Genomic DNA, 26,763 nt, shown 5'->3' on the forward strand with positions numbered 1-26,763 from the left:
TCAAAAGAAAGAAAGAAAATCCTTACCCAAAAGGATCCCCAACAACCAGAAAGGCCACATTAGATTCTCGAGCTTCTAACAATATATAATCTGCCTATTCATCGACCATTTCTCTATCCGCAAGAATAATTTGCCTCCCATATAATTCTTCCTCAAAACCCATGTCACCTTTTCAATTTTTTTATTACCCAAAAAAATAAAAAATGTGGAAGATAGAATTTCAAATGCCATCCAAACTTGAAGTCATGAACTAAAAAGATACATCCATCAGGACATATCAAGCAAGTTCTATAACATTTTGTATGCCATAATTAGGCAAGAGAAAAGAGAAGAAGAAAAAAAAAAACAGAACTTTACCAATGTAGAGAAACCATTTAAAGAGAGACAAAAAGAGAAAAGAGAAGTATAAGCCTCCATGAACACCTTATCACATTTCTTTATTGCTTCAAGGCCTCTAAGTGTGATGTCTCTCTCATCACCTAAACCCAAATCGATTATATACAACATCTTCTTGTCTTACTCATTGTGTTCATGATAAAATAAAATTTAGAGTAATCCTTCTAAATAAAATAATAACAAAATACAACTTGCCTAACTATATTTTTTTGTTAACTTGGTGATATACTCACACACACACATGCCTAATGTGGGTTTTGCCATTCAACAAGTGTGTGTGTGTGTGACTATATCAAGTTAACCAAATATTTCTATGTTTAAATGTATTGCTTCTCTGTCAACATTTGATTTTTGCTCGGTTTGTTGCCTTAACCTCCAATTTACCTTAAACACCCGATTAGACCCTTTCGATCCTTTTCAAACACCCAAAATCCCAAAGAACCCAACTTTCAGCCAAAAGCCCTCAGATCCATCGTTAAACTTGTTTGATACCTATCAGATGGCCCCGATCGACCCCCACTTACACCTCAACCATTAGATCATACACAACCACTAGACCCAGGACCTCCCAAAGTACTTACCCATGAAATTCTAACTTAAAATTCCTTCGTTTACCCTTTCATCGAACAAAGATTCCATTTCGATCTTTTTTATTAGCCTAAACACTCAAATCCAATTTCCCTTGATTTTGACACATCTGAACCGATCAAACCACACTATTAAACTTTGTATACATCAAAACACCTACCATAAAGTTTCAACCCCAGATTTCCCCATTTGACCTTCCATCGAACCAACGTTCACCTAAATTCCTTGGATTTCGACCCAAATTCCAAACACTCACCTATAAAATTTCAACCCAAAAAACCTTTGTTTACCCCTTCATCACACAAAGATTATATTTCGAGGCCCCAGATTAACCCAGATTATATTTCGAGGCCCTAGATTAACAGAATGCCCGAAAACCCCACCTTGCCCAATTTTAGCCAAAATACCCTTATTTACCCTTTCATTTAAAAAGATTCCATTTCGGCCATCTCAACCCTCCACTTTTTTTACCCGAAACCACCCACCAATGGACCAGAACCCGGGTTCAACCGCTGGACCCGGTGTGACCCAATTTTCCAAAAATCAGCAAAATGCCCCGTTACCCAAAATTACGAAAATGCCCCTGTTTCTAATTCAACCTAAGTTTTCATTCGTCCTAATCCGAAAAATTCGAAGGAAGACACTAATCGACTGTTCCCCTTCTTTCTCGTTCGTAAAGAACAGAGGCGACAACGGCGGAAGATCGGCGACAGAACTCTCCCTTCACCGGTCTCTCTCTCTCAATAGTCTCTTTCTTTCTCTCCTCTTCTTCTTCTTTCCTTCTTCTCTCCCCTTCACCCGCTCTCTCTCATTCTCTCACCGACGCCGCTGCAACGGTAGTTTGTTTTTCCTCCTCCTTCCATCGTCGTTTCTCCCTCTCTCTTCTTCTCCTCTTCATTCTTCTTCTTCTTTTCAAATCACCTGGAAAAACACTGTTTATCTTCGTTCTTCCTTAGACACCGAATACAGACAGCAACACTTTCTTCTCCCATTCCCCTCTTCGGCGACTTCTCTGTTAGAAGAAGCAGTTCCTTCAATTCTCTGTTCCTATCCACCTCCGAGCAAACCATTGCAGTTAACCCCGAAGATACGTTTCGATCTGTTGAAGAAGTATATCTCTGGAATTTGTCTTGCTTTCAACAGACCTCTGTTTACATTCCGTAGAAGCTGAAGTCTCTTCTCTCTTCCAACATTTTGGAATGATCCAATTCTTAATTAATCAAGAATTTTATGATAAAATCATGATCAATCTTCTAAAATTTATACCCAAATTTATTTTTTCTTTATATTCATGTTTAATTTCATATAGCATGAACAATATGTACACTCTCTCCAACTTTTCTATGATTCTAGAATGGTTTTCATAATATGTTGTTTATGAAGTGATGTGGCGTAATCGACTGCTCCCTAATGGAGACTATTTGGCTACCAACAACGACGAGAACTGGGGTAACCTGCAAGAGTGGAGTTAGAGATCCGGGGGTGGCTTACCCAGGGAGGACGGTCCGATGGCTAAGTTAGCACAATATTAATAGTAGAGAACTTAAAGATGATAATAGCGAATTTGAGATTACGCATAAAAAACACACCTTCGCCCCGGGGGATGAAGTCTTTATATACTGGAATCCCCGTGGGTTGGTGGAGTGGTTCTTGGATCCTTGCTATGATGGGATCCGCTTGCGTGTTAAGTAGGTAAAATGCCACCAACCGGTAAGGTTGCCTGCTTCCGTCTGAACTGGGGAGTGGGTGAGCTAATATAGCCGTTACAAGGTACGATCTTGTAAGACGCGGAACACGGTAGCGAGATTCTCAGGGTTGCCATGTTGTGGTCGGTCTGAATGGGAGGCGAGCTGCCTGTAAGGTACTCCTGGTGGCAAGCTGCTTGAGTTCGTGCTCTTTAGATCTGCCCTGATATGAATGCTGAAGTGCCTTTGGACCGAGGTGATCCTGGTGTGACCTTGCGCCGATGTATACTTGTCCCGAGGTAGTCTTGACCGAAGTGGTCATTCTGTCCGGGTTCGATCTGTAGCAGACTTGATATCGTTATCCTGGTCGCAATCAGATACCAGAGTGACTTTAATTTGGGGTATCAGGGTGCCCGAGGTTGCTTTATAGCGAACTGATCTGCCACTTGAGCCGAGTCACGTCCATGTGCCAATCTGGTTATGTTGAATTATTACTTATGCCGAATCACACCCACGTGTTTCCCTCTTACGAGGTCGGGCCAAATTATCCTAAGCTTCAAAAAATTTTTAAGTGTAACAACTCGTTCCTTTCATTACTTTCCTATTCTTACTATTTTTGGTCAATTCTATTCTTCTTACTCAATTACTCCTCAAAGTAGGTAAAGTCCGAACGCCACCATCGCATGAGGGCTGTCTGTGTGGGGCCACCCATTGTCTTTTAGAAGACTGCGAGGCGAGGCGAAGCGAAGCGAAAACGCAGGCGAGGTGGGAGAAGAATCAAGTTTGGCAATCCGGGAATCAGCTTCAGGTAAGATGCCTTCCTCCTTCCCTTCTCTTTCCTTCTTCTCAAAAAGTGTATAAACAAGGAGGCTCCGCCTCCTTTCTTATCTTACTTCCAGAGACAGACCTCAGTCAGAAGTGGCAATTTCTTGAGTTTATTGATATAATGTTTAGGCTGTACATCCACTTCTGCATCTTCTTCAGAAGTGTATTTAAGCACAACCATCTAGACTTGCAACCAGAGTTTTTTTTTCCTGAATTAGAAAAACTATTTTTGCGTCACTTCTTCTCTTAACCGCTAGAAGTCGGGTCATTTGTTTGGTGCTAATTGTTGAAACCTTGGATTTGGGTTCTATTTCACCATAGCTGGTAGCTTAAAATATTACAGTTCACATCAGAAAGAAATCCGAGAAAATAGTTCAAATCCAACCAGAATGGTACGACAATAATATCACAACGAGATAAAAGACAATGGCAAAACATAGAAGGGTGTTTGGAGAAGCAATACATTTAACTTGGAAATATTTGGTTAACTTGATATAGTCACACACACACAGGCCTAATGTGGGTTTTACCATTCGACAAGTGTGTCTGTGTGAATATATCAACAAGTTAACCAAAAAATATAGTTAGGTAAGTTGTGTTTTGTTATTATTTTATTTGGAAGGATTACTCTAAATACTCTAAATTTTGTTTTATCATGAACACAGTGAGTAAGACAGGAAGATGCTGTATATAATCGGTCTGGGTTTAGGTGATGAGAGAGACATCACACTTAGAGGCCTTGAAGCAGTAAAGAAATGTGATAAGGTGTTCATGGAGGCCTATACTTCTCTTCTCTCTTTTGGTCTCTCTTCAAATGGTCTCTCTACACTGGTAAAGTTCTTTTTTTTTTCTTCTCTTTTCTCCTGCTTAATTATGGCATACAAAATGTTATAGAACTTGCTTGATATGTCCTGATGGATGTATCTTTTCAGTTCATGACTTCAAGTTTGGATGGCATTTGAAATTCTATCTTCCACATTTTTTATTTTTTTGGGTAATAAAAAATTTGAAAAGGTGACATGGGTTTTGCAGGAAGAATTATATGGGAGGCAAATTATTCTTGCAGATAGAGAAATGGTCGAGGAACGGGCAGATTATATATTGTTAGAAGCTCGAGAATCTAATGTGGCCTTTCTGGTTGTTGGGGATCCTTTTGGGTAAGGATTTTCTTTCTATCTTTTGATTAATTCTGTATGTATTTGGACTGCACTTGGATAACCCGTGAGAGGTGTTGAGAATCTAATGTATTTGGTTTTATAGACCTTGTTTGGCATCTTCCCATTGATGATCAATTCAATGGTCATCCTTAATGAATTTATTGTCATTAGTTGGGAGGAACTATATGGAATGAATTATCCCATTGAAGTTTCCATCAGCATTTTAAAGCATAAAGAAATCATATGGAATGAATTCTCTACAGGGCTGTTGATATAAATAGCAATGAAGTCCTATTCAGGACTTGAAGAAATAATCTCATAATTTTTGTTGGGGTTCCTGTAATGTTACCATCTCATATGGTATATTTATGTATACCGAAAAAATGATGGATTTATGTATTCTAATACAGAGGAATGATAAATTAAATAATCTAATATAAATGGCTTCCATATTGTTAACATGGCCTTTAGTTTTCTGAATTCTTAGTTACAAAGATGAGCTAGTATAACACACAAAATTATAGAATAGAACTTGATTATTGGTTAAACTGTCAGGATTATCTAGTTTTAAAGGAAATGGTTGGAGAAAAATTTCATCTTCTAACATAACATGTTTGGAAAAGCTCCAGTACTCAAGTACTGCAGGGTCACAGCTCATTTATCATCTATGTCATTTTTTCCCTTTTGCATTTCAAGGTCAAGGGTCTGGTATTGGTTGAAACCTTGTTTGAAGTGTTTATGCATGACATAGAGGATTGTAACCATTTTGTACCAGGATCTATGGATTAATTCTTGGTATTAACTACCAAAAGAAAGGGCTGTAAAACTGCTTTTTTGTGGGGTGATGTGATACCTCACTTTTCCTCTGGCCTGTTCTGTATGGTACTGCTACAAGATCAGTTTTATCTGAAAATTATGCTTTTATTATTGTGGGTCCTAACCTAGAAAAAAATTTAAATTCTTTCCGTAGTTCATATAATATCTCTTTTACTTGACCTCTCTTTTTTCCATTTTAGTTCGGTTGCTATCTTGTTTTTGATTTTCTAATTTTGAAACCAGAGCCACTACACATACCGATTTGGTTATGCGGGCAAGGAAATTGGGAGTAGTAGTCAAGGTGATACACAATGCATCTGTAATGAATGCAGTTGGAGTCTGTGGTTTGCAGCTCTACCGCTATGGTGAAACAGTATCCATACCATTCTTTACTGAAAATTGGAGGCCAGATAGTTTCTATGAGAAGATCCAGAGAAACCGTGAGCTTGGTTTGCATACTCTCTGCTTGTTAGGTCAGGTTCTTACAACACTGTTTAAATCTACTGATTACCCTATGGCTTTTGGATTGTTCTCTGAAGCATGAACAACTACTGGCTGTATAGTTTCTAGTACATTTATCTTACATCCAATGGATAATTTTTGGTATTTGAATCTATCATTTTTTCTTATTTTGTTTTTTTTTTTCCATAAAGTCATAATTTCTAGTTATGTTTTTGTTTTTTGATTTCTTTTGAAGGGTTACACAACGGGGGGTAGCCCATCCCCCATCCCATATCCCCCCCAACCCAGGTGCAGGTGGGATTTGATCCCAAGCCTCCACTACAACCAGCAGGAGACCTCACCAACCAGCTGGATGACACCTTGCATAATTTACAGTTATGTTAGAAAATGGGAAGACTCCGAAAAGCTCTATATATAGCCTGGTCACCAAAGTTCAATCAGGATGCATGGATTTTGTAGAAAGAAATATCTATGATCTATGGGCACAGGCATGGATGTCACATTTTGACATGGATATGGGGCTTTGGACCATGCAAAATAAATATTGTATATCTATTAGGTGATATATTGAACCCCTGAAAAGGTGCCAAATTACAAGTTGGTTTTCTTGTTTGACTTCATGGGGGATGTGAAGGGGGGCCCAGGTAGTTGTGGGTAGGGGTCTTCACGGTCTGGTTCGGTGCGGTTTGGAGAAGATCTCAGACTAAACCGGTAAATTATGGTTTGAGAAATTTTTAAACTGAACCAAACCATTTTGGTATGGAAACCAAAACAAACCAAACCGTTTTATTATGGTTTGGGGACTTTGGACCATTCTATGATTCTTTTGGGCTTAACCCAATTAGAAAGCCCAAATAGCTCCCCTGAAAATTAAAACTTAAAACTTTTATTTATTATTTTATTATAAAAATAAAGAGTTCAATATATATTTATAATTCTATGTATTCCATTTAGATATATTATATATAATATTTATATATCATATATTGATATTATATATATAATTTCGGTTTATTATTTACGGTTTGGTTCGATTTATAAAATTCAATAAACCAAACCAAAACCGCAAACTGCAAATTAGAAAATTCTCAAACCAGACCAAACCGTTTATAGGTATAAACCGAACCAAACCACAGTTTGAACCGTATAATGAACACCCTTAGTTGTGGGCTGAATGTGTAACAGGAAAGGGTCATGCATTCTATGATACCACATCAACAAGGCAAGAATCTTGGCTTCCAGAGTGCATTTTAATATGTGCATAAATATCCATGTGGACTATATGTTTTTGTATGCATATGCATATATTATATAATAAGTTGTAGATATTTATTGTGGCAGAGATCTGAATGTTTCTTTAGGGTCTCAGGTTGATTTACTTGCTTGGCTTTGAGAAGGCATAATAACAATGACAGTCCATGGATTCTGCTACACCACATGAAGCAGGTCAGACCCTTGGCTTCCACAGTAAAGATCTCATTGAGATATAGATCCCAAGGTTCACAAAGATATTGTAGATACAGCCATGGGTGGGTTTGCTAGGAGTGAATTGTATTTGGGAAGAATAAAGCTGAATTTTGATGTGTGCTTTCTTGGTAAACGAGGCTTTCTCGGGGTTGGTAGTGTTTTTAGAAATCAGGCAGGAAGTTTCATTCTTTTTTTTTTTTTTTGAGAAAATTTAACCAAGATTTATTGAGAAAAAAGGGGGGGGGGGGGAACAAGTGGAGATATACAAAACAGGGGGGGGGGACCCCTGCAAGATACAAAGGAGGAAGCTTGTCGCTATACAGATGCTCCAAATACACACCAAGTTTAGCTAGGCCATCTGCAGTATGATTGTATTCCCTAGGAATCCATACTAAGTTAACATTCAATCCATCCAAAGAATCCCAAGCTTCAGTCAGATAGTGATAAAGTCTCCAAGGGCCCCTTTTTTGTCTCTTAACCATTTTATTGTATTTGCTGAATCACCTGCAATGATCAAATTCTGTATAGCCAAATTCTTAAAGCAGCCATCACTTCAGCCTTTGTGGAGTCGGCCCAACTGATTGGGCCACTAAAAGTCCAGCAGATATTGCCCCTTTCGTCCCTTACTGTACCACCAATACCTGCAAAGCCCGGATTGCCTAAGGCACAACCGTCAAAATTAAGGGTTATCACACCTTCACTGATGGAAATGGGATGCCTCAAGGGAGTTTGCTGAGGATGAGGCAGAAACAGAAAGGGGTGAATATTTCTGATAATATCATTGACTGAAAGTCCTTTAAATAGATCTGAATTCACCGACCAAAGGATGCAAAGATAGGTAATATCTGAGATTAACTCCTCCAAGGTTCTGTTTTTATTGTCAAAGATACGGGTGTTTCTTTCATCCCAAACGCCCCACATTACTGCATGAGGCACTGACTGCCAAAAGACTCAGGAAGTGTCATTCTTAGCTATTCAAATCCAGCAGCTGAAGGAACTTCCTTGAGGGCTCAACTGCTTGTCCTCTTGCAGGGGTTAAAATTGTCTTGTTCTTTGGTCTGGATTACACTGGTTGTTGTATGAGACTGCTAGGCAGTTATTGAATGGCCAATCCTCAAAGGAAAAACGCCGTTAGCTCCATTAACACTTGATAAGGGAAGCAAAGGCTTGAGCAACCAACATGAACTGCTCATTCAGATGGGACCCTACATCTGTCAACATCCTTGTTGATTCTAGAGGCATTAATTTTATGGGATGCGAGTGTTCAAGGGTGTTTGCACTATGACAGTACCTATTATTACAATGCCTTTGTTGTCCCATCGATTTTCTTTTGTGAGATGACTCTGCTTAAGGACTACTGGTTGCACCATCTAGTATTAATGCTAGAATTACTTTTGGATGTGGAGGACACCACACTAAGGCGAGTTCAGTTCAAGGTTTGTAGAGACCTGCTCCCTCAATGCAAGACTTAGAGGAATGCATCACCAACACAAACAAACCTATAGAGTAGATCTCTGCTCAGGTCCAAGAACTTAAAAACTTGATCGTTGGGCGTCGAGGTAGGAGAATCTCCTGGAATACTCATCTATCTATCTATCCCTTTCACCCCGCCGACTCGACATGGAGTTCGAGGCAACCTTGGTGGCTTCCTCTTGGGAGTCACCTGAATGTGGATCCTATCGTCATTGACATCATGCAATGGAAGAATGGCCCCTCCCATGTAATTGGGGTGGTGGTATCAAGTGTGAAATTGTCGAATTTGCAAGCACTATTCACCCAAAAGGTTTTGTTGACTAGTTGAGTAGCATGGAGAATTTTTGACCACAAGATGGTTCCTGTAGAGAAGATGGGCCGAATGGCCCATAGGCTGTTACTCTATGTTATCTTTATGTTCTTCTCTGTAATGGGCCTTATTCTGGGCCCATACTCTTCTATGCTCTTTTTTTTTGTAATTTCTTGTCCAACCAAGGACCTCTCTTGTAATTACTCAAATATTAACTTAATAAAAGTGTATTAGAGTGTTAGAGGGAGGTTTAGTTCGAACCTCTCATTCTCTAACCCTCCTTGCTGCAGCTCTCTCTCTCTCTCTCATTCTCTAATCTTCTCTTGTTTGTTTTTTTGGTTTTTTTGCACAGTCTCATACTTCTAGGGCTGTTTTTCAACTTGGTATTAGAGCAGGCTTGAGCTTGGCGTGGCTCTCATGTGGTTATAGTCCAGCCAACTGCATGAGGGTGTTCTAGGGCTGGAAATTTAGACTCATTTGCCTGACTCTTGGAGGTCATTGGAGGGTGCCCAAGACTCTATTCGCTTGGAGAATAGTTCGGTGACCAGGAAGAATCAGAGAGATAGATTGTTCGGCCTGATTTGAAGCTCAAATCAGAGATTCATACAACTGTAAGTTGCTTCAGTTATTGCTGAATTATTGCTGGGTTATTTTTTCTGATTTGGGGAGCTGTTAAAGTACTCGAAACCCCTCTATATCTGCTCTACTGTTCGGCTGTTGCTGGACTGATTTAACTCAGAGATTTCTGGGTTATCTTCTTATCTTGTTGGATTGCCAAGTGGTCGAAACTTGTTTAGACTCAATGGTACGAGTCTCTACTTCAGTTCAGCTACTTCTTGGACCTATACAGAGTGTTCTTGAAGTGATTCCTGCTTGTTAATAGTGGAGTGTTGACTGCTGCATACATAGTGTTTGTAAAAAGGCCTTTTGAGTACTGTGGACTGTATTTTTGCTATCTTTGGGAAATTATTGTTGGGAACCAAGAATACCTAGTGTTTGGAGGTCTGTTGATTGTTTCTTGAAGGCTGAATCAGGCCCTCTTCTTCTTGAAAGTGCTGCCACTGAACTTGGCTCTCACGATTGTCAGGTCTGAACTGAGTTTGTGAGTTGCTGTGTTTGTTGCTGATTCAATTCAATCTGAGTTCTTCAAAATCAGTACACTAGTGGAGGCTTGCCGAAACCCTAATTGAAGTTTTTACATAATGGACTTCTCAGATATTGAGAGCAAGAGTACTGCTGAATATGGACATACCTTGGGAACCACAATTGATTCTTTGTTGGCTATAACCACAGTTAAACTGGATGGAACCAACTATTTGGCCTGGTCACAATCCGTAAAATTTCATATTTGTAGTAGAGGAAAGTGAGGGTTTTATCTCTGGGAGCAAGAAAGCTCCCCCAGAGGATGATCCCTCTTATGAGAAATGGGTGCAAGAGAATTACACCGTGATTGGGTGGTTCATGAATTCAATGCAGCCATAGATTAGTCAACATTATCTCTGGATGAACTCGGCTAGGGAAATCTGGGATAGTGTTGCAGAAACCTACTCCCAAAAACTGGATGTAGCCAGAGCCTATAAACTAAAGAGTGATGTGAATAATCTAAGACCGGGGGAGAAATCCCTTGCGGCATATTTCTCAACCTTGAAATCTCTGTGGCAAGAAATTGATCTGATAGAGGCTGTGACATGGGATACTCCCAATGATGCAGAAACCTACAAGAAATTAGTTGAAAGGAACATGGTTTTTGAGTTCCTAACTAGGTTAAACCCTGAATATGACATCACAAAACAAAATATTCTGTCCAAGGAAAGTGTCTCACTATCTCAGGCATATGCTTTAGCCAACAGTGAAGAAAGCAGAAGACAGGTACAGGTTCAAGGAGTTGGCACTAATGCATTTGCAAATATCGGGGTTAAACTCAAAGGAGTTATAGGGGCTCCCAGTGGCACTGGAAAGAAGGAGGTTTGTGAATATTGCAAGAAGCCGATGCACACCAAGGACAGGTGTTGGAATTTACATTCCGGACTTGTTCCTGTTCGATTCCAGAAGAAAAATGATAGTAGGAAGACAGGGAGTGCAAATGCAGCCACGGGTACAGATGCTGAAATTGAGTCTGCCTATGCACAGTTGGCAACCATGAAAGTTGAGTATGAAAAGTTTGGAAACATGATCAACCATCTTTAAGGAGTGACTTCATCATCCAACCCTTTAGGAAATTCAGCCACCACTGCATTTGCTCACTCAGGTATAAGAGCTTCTGCTAACCATGAAACCACCTTAGGTAATCCTAAGACCCCTTGGATCATAGACTCAGGTGCTTCTGATCACATGATCAATCTTTCCACTTTGTTTGTTTCATATGATTTGCTCCTGGTCGTGACAAAATCACCTTAGCCAATGGCTCTCTTGTCTCTATTTCTGGCAAGGGAACTGTTAAGGCTACGGACTCCTTACTCCTATCCTCCACCCTTTATGTACCTAGATTAAATTACCAATTTGTTATCTGTAAGTAGCTTAACCAAGTCATTGAATTGTTGTGTAACATTTTTTCCTTCTCACTGTGTTTTTTAGGATCTGGAGTCTCGGAAGGTGATTGGGAGTGGCCATGAAGCGAATGGAATATACTTGCTTGACACTCCTGGACAATGCCTTGATAATCCTAAGAATGCTGCCTTTGGATCTACCTTGTCAGAGTCTGTTAGTTGAATCATGTTGAGTCATTATCGTTTGGGTTATTTGCCTTTTTATGCTTTAAGTCATCTATTTCCTGAACTGTTTAAGGGAGTCAGTGTGTCCAGTCTTAATTGTGAGTCTTGTCAGTTATCAAAGCATTGTAGAAACAATTACCCTTTGAGCAATAAAAGATCATCTTTTCCTTTTAATATTGTGCACTTTGATGTGTGGGGGCCTTACCACTTATCTTCTATGGGGGACTACAGATATTTCATCTTGTTTATTGATGAATTTTCTAGATTCACTTGGATATACCTAATGAAATCTCGTGAAGAAGTTCCAAGACTTGTGAGGCAATTTCATGAATTTGTTTTAACTCAGTTTGATACCTGAATCAAGATTTTCAGATCTAACAATGCAAAAGAGTATTTTGAGAAGAGTTTATCCTTGTATTTCTGTGACATGAGAGTTGTTCATCAAAGTTCCTGTGTTAGAACCCTTGAAAAAAATGGAGTTGTTGAAAGAAAAAATAGGCATATTGTTGAAGTTGCAAGGAGCCTTTTGTTTGCCTCACATGTTCCCACAAGATTTTGGGGTGATGCTGTTTTCACTGCTACCTATCTCATAAACAGTATGCCATCCAGGGTTTTAGGGTTTAAATCACCCTTCAGTCTTCTTCATCCAGACAATGATCTCTTCCCGATTCCTCTTCGTGTGTTTGGCTGCACCTGTTATGTTCACATTCCAAGTGCCCAGAGATATAAGTTTGAATCAAAAACCCACAAATGCATATTCCTTGGTTATTCCCCCACACAAAAGGGTTATTGTTGTTTTGATCCAAAGACTGACACTCGATATGTCTCAATGGATGTTACCTTTGATGAACTTTCTCATTTTTATGGGCCCTCTCAGGAAGGACATTGTCAACAGGGGGAGAGTTTGTCACAAGTGTTTGCTCTTCCTCTCCCTGTCTCAATTGAGTCTCTTGATGAGCCTGTGTCCTCACCAAATGAATCAAGGGAGGACCAGTCACTTCATTCTTCTTGTCCTAGTGCTCCTATCTCTTTACCTCTTCATCCTACCCACAATCCCAAGGTGTATCAAAGGCAAAGGTCCAGGAATGAGCAGGTTGTTTCCCTTACAGCAGATGAGCCTCATACACTTCCAATCACAGATGAGACAACAAGTGTTGTTTTAATCTCTTTGGAACCATCTTTCTTGGATCTTGATGTTCCTATTGCTGTTAGGAAAGGAAAACGGAAGTGCACTGCACACTGCATTTTCAAACACCTTTCTTATGACCTACTTTCTCCTTCATACTTTGCCTATCTTTAGTTGCTTCTAACCCTATTCCTAGATCTGTGTTAGAAGCTCTTGAGATTCCAAAATGGAGAGATGCCATGAAATCTGAAATGGATGCCCTACACAAAAATGATACTTGGGAAGTGGTGGATTTGCCTGAAGGGAAGGATCCGGTTGGTTGCAAGTGGGTCTTTACCATTAAATACCTGGCTGGTGGGACTATTGAGAGGTATAAGGCCAGACTGGTTGCCAAAGGCTACACACAGACGTATGGGATTGATTACTTGGAGACCTTTTCTCCTGTTGCTAAGATGACATCTGTGAGGGTTCTCTTATCTTTAGCAGTTCACTTTGATTGGCCCCTTTATCAGTTGGATGTAAAGAATGCGTTTCTGAATGGTGACTTACATGAGGAGGTCTATATGTCTCTACCTCCAGGAATGTATGAAAGTGATATGTAGGGAAAAGTATGCAAATTGAAGAAATCTCTTTATGGCCTCAAACAGTCTCCTAGAGCATGGTTTGAGAAATTTAGAACAACACTTGTTAAATTTGGCTACACTCAAACACAGTCAGATCATACCCTTATTGTGAAGAGAAGTGAATCTCTGGCAGTATATCTCATTGTGTTTGTTGATGACATTGTTGTGACTGGTAATGATGCCTCAGGAATTCGTGTTCTTAAGTATTTCCTTCGTACAAAATTTGAGATTAAGGATTTGGGGGAGTTGAGATACTTCCTTGGCATAGAAGTTGCTACATCCAAGGATGAGATTCTTATTTCCCAAAGGAAGTATGTCATTGACTTGCTCTCTGAAACTGGGAAGATGGGTGCTAGACCAGCTGCAACTCCTATTGATATGAGTCACAAACTTTCTACTTCAGATGGGACATTGTTGGAAGACAAAGGGGTTTTTTAGAGACTTCTTGGAAGCTCTTGTACCTGCATGACTTGGCCAGATATTGTATATGCTGTTAGTTGTATTAGCCAGTACATGCATGTCCCTCGAGATACTCATATGGCAGCTGCAGAACGAGTTTTGTGTTATTTGAAAGGCTCTCCAGGAAAAGGGATTCTGTTTACTGAGCATGGACATCTGAAACTTGAAGCCTATACTGATGCTGATTGGGCTGGAAATATTGATGACAGAAGATCTATTTTAGGGTATTGCAGTCTGGTGGCTGGTAATGTTGTCTCTTGGAGGAGTAAGAAACAATTAGTTGTGGCCCGATCCTCAGCAAAAGCAGAATATAGGGCCATGGCACATGGAGTCTCCGAACTGTTGTGGCTAAGGTCATTGATGGAAGAACTCATGATTGATTATGACAAGCCAATGATGTTGTACTGTGATAATCAGGCTGTCATCAACATTGCCCACAACCCCGTACAACATGATAGAACTAAACATATTGAGGTTGATAGACACTTTATTCGAGAAAGAGTCTCTTCGGGTGAAGTGTGTCTTCCATTCATTACTTTTGAAGGACAATTGGCAGATTTTCTCACCAAGGGTATTCCCAAGGCAAGGATTCAGCATGACACTGGCAAACTGGGCATGATTAACATCTATGCTCAGCTTGAGGGGGAGTGTAGAGAAGATGGGCCGAATGGCCCATAGGCTGTTACTCTATGTTATCTTTATGTTCATCTCTGTAATGGGCCTTATTCTGGGCCCATACTCTTCTATGCTCTTTTTTTTGTAATTTCTTGTCCAACCAAGGACGTCTCTTGTAATTACTCAAAGATTAACTTAATAAAAGTGTATTAGAGTGTTAGAGGGAGGTTTAGTTCGAACCTCTCATTCTCTAACCCTCCTTGCCACAACTCTCTCTCTCTCTCATTCTCTAATCTTCTCTTGTTTGTTTTTCTGGTTTTCTTGCATAGTCCCATACTTCTAGGGCTGTTTTTCAACTTAAGGACAATAAGGTACCCTTCGTAGCCCTTAAATTGCAAGCCCAAGCTCTTGCTTGGTTGGACAACCTTTGCCAGACTCGTCGCTAGCAAGGCAAACCCAAGATCCGAACCTGGGAGGCCATGCAGGCCAAACTACAAAGAGAGTTCCTTCCCCTAGACTATTATTAGAGCCTTTTTCATGCAGATCCACTCCGTGTGACAAGGGGCCAAGGTTGTGGATGGGTACATACACCTTTTAGTTTCAATCCCTACTAGCTCAGGTGAGCCTACAAGAACCCAAGGAAATTACTATCGCCCAATATATTGAAGAGTTGAAACTGGTCCTAAGGCAACAACTGCTGGTGGCCTAACACAACTATTCCATTTTTTATGCCCAACAAGTAGCGTCAAGAGTGGAAAAACTGTGGTCCTAGTGAACCCTTAAAACCTTCGCCCTTCAACATTCACAAAGCAGTAAGCCTACTATTTTGAGCCCTACCACTCGAGGTGCTTCTTCAACAAAGGCCCTAGCGAGGCTTGACTCATAGAAGAGTGTCCGATATTTTTGTTGCAATATGGTTGGACACACAACCAACTATTGCAAGTTGAAGTGGGTGATGTATGATAATGCAAAGCCTTAGCATGACAATCGTTCGTCTGAAGCAGAGGAGAATGTTGAGTTTGTTGATGACAACCTTAAGGGCGAGACACTGGTTGTGTGTAGAAGCCTACTCACCTCAAAAAGCTGAAGATTGACTCCACGCCAACATCTTCCATTCTACTTGTTTCATTGGTGGCAAGGTTTCTAGTGTTTTGATAGATGGTGGAAGCTGTGAGAACGTGGTATCAGAGGAAGTAGTTCGAAAGCTTTGGCTATCCATCAGTGCACATCTTCATTCCTAATCTCTCTACTACTGCTCAAGTGAGGTGCTGAAGTGAAAGTCACTAAGCACTGTCTCATCAATTTTGCCATGGGTAAGTCCTATACTAATGAGGTTTGGTGCGATGTCATATAGGTGGATACTTGCCACCTTCTCCTAGGTAGACCATGGCAATATGTCAGAAGTGTCATTAATGATGGAAGGAATAACACATAGCCTTGTCAAGAATGGATTCAAGTTCGTGCTCAAACTAGCAAGGCCCCAATGTAAGCAACAAAAGATGTTTGGGATCGCCTTCACTTTGATGTCTCATAAAGAGTTTGAGAGCGAGGTTGAGGGATTGGTGTTGGCTCTCGTCACGAGTCCAACTTGAAAGGACAAACCAACTATCTGCCTAATGGTCTTCCCACACTTGGAGACATCCAACACCAAATTGACCTCATTCCAGGGGCCTTCTACAAAATAGACTGCACTATAGGCTCAGCCCCAAAGAGCATGCTGAATTACAGAGACAAGCAAATGACTTGCTCTAGAAATGACACGTGCAGCCCAACCTAAGTCCTTGTGGTGTCCTTGCCCTACTTGTTCCCAAGAAGGATAGCTCTTGCCAAATGTGTGTAGATGGTCACACCATCAACAAGATCACTATAAAGTACCATTTTCCCATACCTCGGGTGGAGGAGATGCTGGACCAACTTAGTCATGCTACAATATTCACTAAGATACACCTGAAGAGAGGATATCATTAGATTCACATCAGGCTAAATGATGAGTGGAAAACAACCTTTAAAATCCATGAAGGCTTGTACAAGTGGTTAGCCATGCCATTTGGGTTGTCCAACTCACCATCTACCTTATGAGGGTGACGACTTAGTTGCTGCAACCTTTTTTAAGGAAGTTTGTCATTGTTTACTTTGAGACACTAACCTCTGTTGAGTTTGTCATCTATTTAGACCACAAGGTCCTCAAACACCTTCACTCTCAAAGCCACCTCAATGTGAGACATGCTAAGTGGACTAGCTACATCCAAGAGTTCACTTTCTCCTTGAAGTATAATGCCAGAGAGCAGAACAAAGTAGTTGATATCTCTCATTGTGATGTTGTAGACCAAGGTATTTGGCTTTGATTACTTCAGGAATGTGTATAGATGACAACAAGTTTTTCTTCCATTTTTCAATTTACTTCTATTGGAGAACATACTGGTTGTCACCTCCATGGTGGTTTTGCTTAAGGACAGTTGGATTTGTGTCCCCGGACTCCGATTGTTCTTGGAGATTATTGATTTTGCAGGAGCTACACAGTGAAGGCCACTTTGGCAAAGACAAAACCTATGCCCTCATTGCAGGGCAGTGTTATTGGTCCAAGCTTAAGCGAGATGTGGAGAGCTTTCTCAAGCACTGCAGGATCTGTCAGACTAAGAAGGGTGGACTGGCCAATGCTGGCCTTCACCAACTTCTTCTAGTTCCAACTAAAACCTGGGAGAATATCAGCATGGACTTATAGTTCCAACTAAACCATGGGAGGGAGGGAGGGAGGGAGGGAGAGAGAGAGAGGGGGGGGGGGGGGAAGAATTCAGTAAGTTTCAAATGTTCCTTCTCAGATTACGGAGCTTCCTTTTATATTGTTCATCGATTTGTAATTGTCAACTAACCATAATTGTTTGACACTTGGCTTCTTGATCTGTTACACTTAAACTGAATCTTGATTCTTGATTAGTTTTGTTTACCTGTCCTTGTGACTGAGTTGGTTTCTTCCTCTTCCTTCTAGAATATACCTTCAGCTTATTATCTTGGTTCTCCAAGTCCCTAACAGCTCCCCCCTCCTTGAGATGGTCCTCATCCTTGAGACCCAGTTGTGGAAATTGAAAAGCCAGGTCATCACAAGGTTCCCAAGTTACTTCTTCTGTGGAGAGTCCAATCCAGCTGACTAGAGCATCTCTAGAGAATGACTGACCAGATTTTACCCATCTGTATGCAAGTATTTCCTTAAGTTTAAGTCGATGCAGCCTTCTTCTGTGAAGTCTGGTAAAGTGGTGCATGGTAGTTGATTTTGGCCCAGTGCTTTCTTTAGATATGAAACGTGGAAGACTGGGTGTATCTTAGAGGATGGTGGCAATTCTAGTTTATATGCTAGAGGTCCGATATGCTGCACCACTCTGAAAGGTCCATAATATCGAGGAGCCAACTTGTGGTAAGGCCTTGTAGCTACCGAGAATTGTCTATAGGGCTGTAATCTAAGGTAGGTCATGTCACTGACTTCATTCCAATGGCCTATGTTTTCTGTCATAGTGTTGCTTCATTTATTCTTGAGCATGTGCCAAGTGGGCTTTGATTTCTCTTAGAACTTCATTCTGTTGAGTGAGGCACTTGTCATAGCTGTATTAGCTGAGGACCCCTTCTCATATGGTAAAATAACTGGTGGTTCTCTCCCATAGAGGACTTTGAATGGTGTTGTGCTGACTAAAACATGAAATGATGAGTTGTACCAGAATTCGGCCCATGGTAACCATTGAGTCCATTGGTGGGGCCTATCACTTGCAAAGCACTGTAAGTCTCAATGCAACGATTGACAACCTCTGTTTGGCCATCTGATTGAGGATGGTAGCTGGTAGAGGTGTTGTGCTTGACTCCTTGCAATTTAAAGTATTCCCTACAAAATTTGTTGAGGAAGGCTGGGTTCCTATCAGAGATAATAGCTTTTGGGGTCCCATGTAACCTTGTAATTTTTTGATCAAATGCTTCATCCTTCCCTTCTGCAGTGTATGGGTGGGCTAGAGGGTGAAATGGCTATATTTTGAGAGACAGTCAACAACCACTAAAAGGATTCACTTGCCCTTTGGTGGTGGCAGTCCTGTACTGAAGTCTATTGAAACTTCTTCCCACACCTCATTAGGAATGTGTGAGGGCTGTAGTAAGCAGCTGGTGATTGTGCCACATATTTTTGTTGTTGGCAAACATGGCATGAGGTAACAAAATCCCTGATAGTTTTCTTCAGGCCTGGCCAAAAGTAATGGGCTGCTATTCTCTGTATGTTTTAAAAATTTCAGAATGACCCCCCATTACAGAACTGTGAAATAATGATAATAATTCTGATATGTGAATGGAATTAGAAGGGGTATCTAACCTTCCTTTATAGAAGAGTGTAGAGGCCTGAACTGAATATCTTGGAGTTGACCTTGGGTCTTGGGCCTATTTGACACGAATCTGGCTTAGTGTAGGGTCCTGTTGTGCTTCTTGCTTAAGTTTGTCCAGTAAGGGGTAGCTTGGTTGAAACACTGTGAGTTGGGCCATTTCAGGCATATGCGACAAGACATCTGCTGCCTGATTTTCTGGTCCAGGTTTGTACTCAATCACATAATTATAACCCAAGAGTTTATGGGGCCACGGTTGCTGTTCTGGTGTGTGAAACTTTTGCACCAGCAGGTACTTTAAGCTCCTCTGATCAGATCGAATTATAAACTAACTTCCAAGCAGATAAGCTTTCTATTTTTGGACAGTCAACACCATAGCCATGGGTTCTTTCTCATAGGCTGACTTAGTGGGCTTGAGATGACAAGGATTTGCTGAAATAGTCAATGGGTTGACCCTCTTGCATCAATACTGTACCTATACTACATCCTGATGCATCACATTCCAGCACAAATTGCTTAGAGAAGTTCAGTAGTGATAGTGTTGGGGGAGAGGACACTTCTCTCTGCAATCTTTCAATGTCCGTTGAGCTTCATCAGACCACTGAAATGCATCTTTGTGTAGCAGCTATGTGAGTGGTGCTGCTATAAGCCTATAATAAGGAATGAATCTTCTGCAATCACCAGTAAGGCCTAAGAAAGCACACAAGGGTTTGACAGAGTTGGGATTGGGCCAATTTGAATGCTCTTGACCTTGTCTGGATCAGCCATAGCATGTCCTGCCTTGACGTAGCCCAAGTATTGGACTCGTGACTGCCCAAAAGCACACTTGGAGGTTGGTGTTGCCTCAAGAGATCCAAAGTGATAACAGATAAATGTTTTAAATGGGATACACAATTGGTGCTAAACATTAAAATATTGTCAAAAAAGACTAGAATGAAATGACGTATGGCTGGAATACCTTGATCATGATAGCTTGAAATGTTGACGGGCATTTGAAAGCTCAAATGACATAACGAGGAACTCATAATGGCCGTGATGTGTGTGACGTCTTGGATATGTCCTCTGGGTGCATCCGTATTTGATGATAACCTCCTGACCTGAGGTCCAGTTTAGAGAACACCGTGGCTGCTTGCAAGTCATCCAGCAACTCATCAATGAGTGGGATGGGAAAATGATTTTTGACTGTGTAGGGTGTAGTAATCAACCACGTCCCATCCTTTTTGACTAGTAATACTGGTGCTGAGTATGGAGCTGGAACTTGGTTAATAAATTGTTCGTTCAACAATTCTTGGACAATTTTTTCCATTTCCTCTCGTCGGAATCTTGGGTAGCGATATAGCCTAACATTTGATGGTGGTGCACCTGGAAGTATCTCAATCCAATGGTCCATAGGCCTTGTGGGTGACAGGCCTTTTGGTTCCTGGAAAATGTCTGCATATTCTTGTGGAAGCTTTTGCAATTTTTATTGGGCTTCTAATGGGATGGGCTCCTCTGTTGTTAACACTGGGCTGGATGGTTCCACTCCCATTTTCATGAAAATTACCTGGCCTTCATCCTGAAATATGCTTTGATGAGGGTCCTCAACCCATTTGGCTGAGTTAAAGTTGATTCTAAGCCTGTTAGGTGGCAGTGTTTGCCATTCGTTGTGAAGTCCATTGTCAGTTGCGACCAATCACAAATGATTGAGCCCAACTCTTTCAGCCATTGTACACCTAGTACAATATCAACACCATTTTTTTTTATGAATGAGTACAATATCAACACCATTGAAGATCATGGGATGTAAATCAACTTTGAATGTCTGTTCCTGTATTTTAAGTGAGAGTTTCTGGCAAATGCCTTCACACTTTATCTGATTACCATCTGCTACATGAACCATAAATGGGTTTACGTGTGCTCTATGGTAAGGCCTGTTTGCTTGGTAGCAACTTCAGTGATGAAGTTCAGGGTATTGCCACTGCCAATTAAGACTGAGACCTTCTGGCCTTTTGTAGATCCCAAAACTCTTATTGTTTGTGGTGATTTTATCCCGATGAGAGCATGCGATGATATTTTTGGTTGGTCATATGCACCTTGTTCTGCAATTATGACTTCAATGGGCCCTTCTTGAATCCCCTCTTCTAATTCAATTTCTTTGGTCTGGAGCATGAATAGTTGTTGGGCTTTACATCTATGACCAGGCCCAAATTTTCCTCACAGTTGTAACAAAGACCACAGTCTTTGCAGGCCTACATTTCAGCCCATGAAGTACTTGGTGCAGGTACCACAAGGTGGATTTGGACTATGGGCTTTCAATATGTTGGGCCGGCATGTTCTTTATAAGAGGTAGGGGCCAATTATTAACTGGTTCGGTAAAGTTGCCTGGGCTGGACCGTGGAGCCCATCTTGAATCAGGGTAGGCCATAAGAGGGGGTCGATTTATTTTCCTAAGGTGATTTAACCTCTCTTCTTGAATCTGTGCCAGGTTGAAGGCAACGAGAAGCAATGGAGGCTGGAGGGCCTTCACCTACACTTTATTCTCTTCTTTTAAGCTGCCGATGAGCAACCGAGGGGTGGTATTTCTGACCACCTTGTACCCTTGTGGAAAGCTTTGCAAACTCAATTTGAGTTTCTTACAGATCCAGTTTGTCTTAGCTTTGATAGGGTTTCATGATAACTTTCAAATCCGGCGGGTTTGAATCATGTTAGAATACACGAATAAGGGGTATTTTGGTTTATCTGTTTGAGAGTGAAAGGTCTATTCTATTTAAGTTTAAGTTATGTGTCCCATCTTTTATGAGGGACAATATGGTCTTTCTTGTAACTCTATTATTTGAAATAAATACAAGTGGGTCGGCTAGGGAGGACTGATTTTTCTCCTTCCTAATCTGGCCGAACTCTTCTTTTCTCTTCTCTTCTCTTCTTCTTCTTCTTCTTCTTCTTCTTCTTCTTCTTCTTCTTCCTTCTTTTCTTCTTCTCTACTTTAACCTAGAATCGAATAGGGTTTTCTTACATGGTATCAGAGTAGTAAAACCTTGTTCTCCTTTCATTCTTCCTTGCTGCTGTCTTCTTCCTAGGTTCGCCGCCAACAATTTCAGCTTTCTTCAAATTTATGCTAGCCTGAGTGGAAGCTCGACAAGGGGCTAGAAAGGAGTCGTCATTTTGTGGTTTTGGAGGTGAGTATGCCTCCAGTTACTGTGGTGGTGGTCGTTGAAGTGGTGTGCTAGATGCCCTCTATTCTGTGATGCGAAGAGGGCTGTTTGTGGACAGGTATTAACAGTGCTGTCTTTTGCCCAAGTAGTGGACTGTGAATGCTGTGTTTTGGTTCGAAATTTTTCCTTGTGGAGGTTTGGAGTGACTAGTATACATATCAGTCCTATTTTTCTCTGTTTTTACCTCATATGTGTGCTGAAAGTAGGGCTTTTTCGACTGCTGAAGTTCACGACAGCAGTGGTGTGGTGGTAGTTGTATTGTGTTGAATGGTGTATCGATGATTTTGAATATTTAAAAGTGAACCCTTGTATCTGGTGTGAGAATAGTTCTGCAGTGTGCAGTACAAGTGTTTGATTTAATGATTAAGTGACTTCAGCCCTTATATTTGGTGGTGAATGGTTATGCAGTGTGCAATACAGGTGTTTGATGTAATGACTGAGTGATTTCAGCTTTAGTATTTTATGTGCAATGTGTATTTGAAGAAGTTGGTGGTGCTGAAAGTGAGATAAGTTTTGTGGAAGTGCGTGAGATTGTGTTGCATATTTGAAGGTCAACTAGTTAAGATGGCATCGATTGGTAATGGGAATGACAACAAAACCGACGTTGTGCTTTCTCCAGACTACCTAAATGTTCAAATGACATCTATTAAGTTGAATGGTGAGAATTATGTGCTGTGGGCAACATCTGTGGAAGTGTTCTTAAAGGCCAAGAGAAGGGTAAAACATGTGAGAGAGGAGAAACCTTCCTCTAATTCTCCAAGGTTCAGTGATTGGGAACAGGAAGATGCACAGATAATGACATGGCTATGGAATGGCATGGAACAAAAAATCAGTGTGAACTTTATGTTCCTAGATACAACTAAAGAAATCTGGGATCATGCTAAGAAGCTATACTCCAGACAAGACAATACAACTAGGGTGTATCAGTTGTACCAAGAGTACTTTAATCTGAAGCAAGGCAGTCAAAGCTTGGAGGAATACTATGCAAGTCTGAGGAATATCCGAAATGAGCTCAATGCGTATCATCCTCTGACATCGGATGTTCAAATTCAACAACAACTGCGTGAGCAACTTGATGTGACAAGGTTTCTAGTGGGTTTGAAGGCAGAGTATGAGCCCGTCCGAGCACAAATACTGGGAGGGTCTGCTCTTCCCTCACTTGAAGAAGTTTTTGCCTGTCTTAAGAGGACATCTATTGAGTCTGTAGAGCATTCCTCTCTCTCGGACAGATCTGGTTTCGTGGTGACAAAAGGGGGTGGCCGTGGAAATAGAGGTGGTAGTGGTGGTAGTAGTGGATCTCCAGATAACCGTGGTGGTCCCATGTTTAACCGTGCTGGTGGCTAGAGTGGAGGTTGGGACTCAGGGGGAGGTCGTGGTAAAGGAAGAAGTAATGCCCCTAGGAAGTGTACACATTGTGGTTTAGAGGGGCACACGGTTAACTTTTGCTAATTTACGTGGTCCTCCCAACACTTGGGCTAACCATGCTATGACTAAAGGAAGTGGTACAACTACTGAAACTCAGCAAACTGACCTGATCCTCTCCACATCTACTGATGCTTCTAGCAAGGAGATGGTGAGTGTATCCCATGCAGTATGTGAGCAGTTCCTTCAGACATCTCAGTAGAACACTGCTACCCTTGCCCATTCAGGTATGGCTTTGTTTAGCTTCCAAGCCTCTATACTGGATCATTGACTTCGGAGCCTCGAACCATATTTTGGGACTCCTAATGTATTTTCTTCTCTTTCTCGGCCCTCCACATCTCAAACAGTTACACATGCTAATGGTTCTACATCTCCCATCTGTGGTGTTGGTGATGTTGATCTCTCCTCCTTGTCTTTATCGTCTGTTTTATATGTTCCCAAGTTCCCCTTTAACCTTATGTCTGTTAGTAGATTAACCAAATCTCTTAACTGTTCCATAACCTTTTATCCCTTTTCTTGTGTGTTTCGGGATCTCAAGACGGGGATGAAGATTGATGGAGGGCATGAGGCAGGTGGATTGTATTACCTTGATGGTGGTGGCCCTCCAGTAGCTTTTTAGTCGTCTCTTACTCCTCTTCAATGGCATTGCAGACTTGGTCATCCTTCTCTCAAGGCTCTGAAGTTGTTGGTTCCTTCCTTGAGTCATCTTTCATCTTTGGATTGTGAGTCATGTCAGCTTGGGAAACATCACAGAGTCTCTTTTAGTCCAAGAGTTGATAGTCATGTCTCGAGTCCTTTTTCGTTAGTTCATTCTGATGTTTGGGGTCCAATCAAAGTGATGTCATACAATGGCTATAAGTATTTTGTAATTTTTGTTGATGACTTTTCAATGATGACATGGATTTATCTTATGAAAAATCGCAGTGAATTGTTTTCTATCTTTCAAAAATTTTATCTGAAATATGCACCCAATTTGGTGTTCATATTAAAATTCTTTGCCCCGATAATGCCAAAGAGTACACCTCAACATCACTTCAGCAATACTTAGAGCACCATGGGATAATTCATCAAACTTCTTGTGCCTACACCCCACAACAGAACGGTGTAGTTGAACGGAAAAATCAACATCTGCTTGAAACTGCTCGGTCCTTAATGCTCAATATGAATGTCCCAAAGCATTTTTGGAGTGATGCCATCCTCACATCCTGTTTTCTGATCAATCGGATGCCCATGTCCATCCTTGGAAGTTAATCCCCCTTCTCGGTGTTGTTTCCCACATTGTCTCCATTTCCGCTCACCTCAAGAGTCTTTGGATGTGTTTGTTTTGTTCAACACTTGGGGCTTGGTTTGGACAAGTTAGATGCACGAGGTACTAAGTGTATCTTTCTTGGCTACTCAAGGACTCAGAAATGGTATAAGTGCTATAACCCTAAATTCCATAAGTCATTTGTGTGCTCTGATGTCACCTTCTTTGAATCAGTTCCCTTTTTCTCAGATGCTGTGGTTTCTTCTCCTTCCTCCGTGGTTCCTCTTCCCGTCTCTGTTGCGGATCCCCTTCCCGTGGCTCCCATTCCTGCTGCAGATTCACCTCCCATGCCAGTTACTACTGAGAGGCCACCAATCACACAAGTGTATACCCACAAAAGAGCACCGACCCCTCCTCCAATTCAGCCCTCGTCGACAGATCCTGCCATTGCTTCTTCTCCCTTAGATCTTGATCTTCCTATTGCCCTGCGGAAAGGTAAACGCACTTGTACTTCTCATCCTATTTCACACTATGTTTTAGCTGCTCACTTGTCTGCTTCTCATTGCAACTTTATATCATTGCTGTCATCTATTTCCATTCCTAAGACTGTTCAGGAAGCCGTTACCTCCCCAGGGTGGCGGCAAGCCATGGAAGAGGAACTCTCTGCTCTACAACACAATCACACATGGGAACTCATTGGTCTTCCTCCTGGTAAGCATGCTGTTGGGTGTAAGTGGGTTTACATAGTGAAGTATCTTCCAGATGGCAGTGTGGAGCGATTGAAGGCCAAGTTAGTGGCCGAGGGTTATTTTTAGCTGTATGGTGTGGACTATGTGGAGACATTTTCTCCTGTGGCTAAGATTGGTTCAATTTAGGTGTTGATTTCATTAGATGCTATGTATAATTGGACTTTTGTACAACTTGACATAAAAAATGCTTTCCTACATGGTGATCTCATTAAGGAAGTATATATGGAGCAACCACCAGGGTTTGTTGCTCAGGGAGAGGATGTTAAGATTTGTAGACTCAAAAAGGCAATTTATGGACTGAAACAATCTCCACGTGCTTGGTTTGGCAGGTTCAGTGAAGTGGTGAAAGACTTTGGGATGAAATAGTGTTAGGTAGACCATTCTGTGTTCAACCATGACTCAAAAGATGGGAAAATCTTGCTAGTGGTGTATGTGGATGATATTGTCATAACTGGGAGTGATAGTAACGGAATCGACAGGTTGAAGAAATTCTTACAGGACCACTTCAATACGAAAGATTTGGGTAGGCTGAAGTACTTCCTGGGAATAGAAGTTGCAAGGTCAAAACATGGAATTAACTTATGTCAGAGAAAATATGTTCTTGACCTACTTGAAGAAACAGGGCTGTTAGGTGCTAAACCAGCAGAGACTCCTATGTAATTCAATACCAAGTTGAGTGTTGATGTAGGTGAAGAGTTTGATGATCCTAGAAGATACAGGAGGTTGGTGGGAAAGTTGAATTACCTGACCATTACCCGACCAGATATATCATTTGCTGTGAGTATGGTGAGTCAGTTTATGCAACATCCTCAGATTCCTCATTGGGAAGCAATTATGAGGATTGTTAGGTACCTGAAGGGTGCTACAGATCGTGGTTTTCTATACCGGAGTGGAGGGACCCTTGAGATAGTAGGGTACACAAATGCTGATTGGGCTAGTTCTATATCAGACAAGAGATCAACTACAGGGTATTGTACCTTCCTTGGTGGCAATCTTGTAACTTGGAAGAGCAAGAAACAAGTAGTGGTGGCAAGGAGTAGTGCATAAGCTGAGTACAGGGCTATGGCTCATACCACATGTGAACTAGTATGGT

General features: G+C 41.2%; 1 protein-coding gene across 2 annotated transcripts in view; it reads left to right on the forward strand.

Annotated features, from left to right (window-relative positions):
• Positions 1-1,616: 1,616 nt before the first annotated feature.
• Positions 1,617-26,763, forward strand: part of LOC148848970 (Tetrapyrrole (Corrin/Porphyrin) Methylase) — a 69,866-nt gene continuing 44,719 nt past the window's right edge. For both annotated transcript variants that reach the window (XM_088950989.1, XM_088950988.1), the window contains exons 1-5: positions 1,617-3,202; positions 3,329-3,477; positions 4,160-4,325; positions 4,527-4,651; positions 5,711-5,940. In XM_088950989.1, coding sequence (XP_088807115.1) covers positions 4,176-4,325; positions 4,527-4,651; positions 5,711-5,940 — 505 coding nt within the window. In that variant the 5' untranslated portion in view covers positions 1,617-3,202; positions 3,329-3,477; positions 4,160-4,175. The remainder of the gene's footprint in view (positions 3,203-3,328; positions 3,478-4,159; positions 4,326-4,526; positions 4,652-5,710; positions 5,941-26,763) is intronic.

The sequence above is a fragment of the Nelumbo lutea genome, chromosome 6 (assembly GCF_056320005.1).
Source record: "Nelumbo lutea isolate HS-2025 chromosome 6, American lotus-T2T, whole genome shotgun sequence".
Classification (NCBI taxonomy): domain Eukaryota; kingdom Viridiplantae; phylum Streptophyta; class Magnoliopsida; order Proteales; family Nelumbonaceae; genus Nelumbo; species Nelumbo lutea.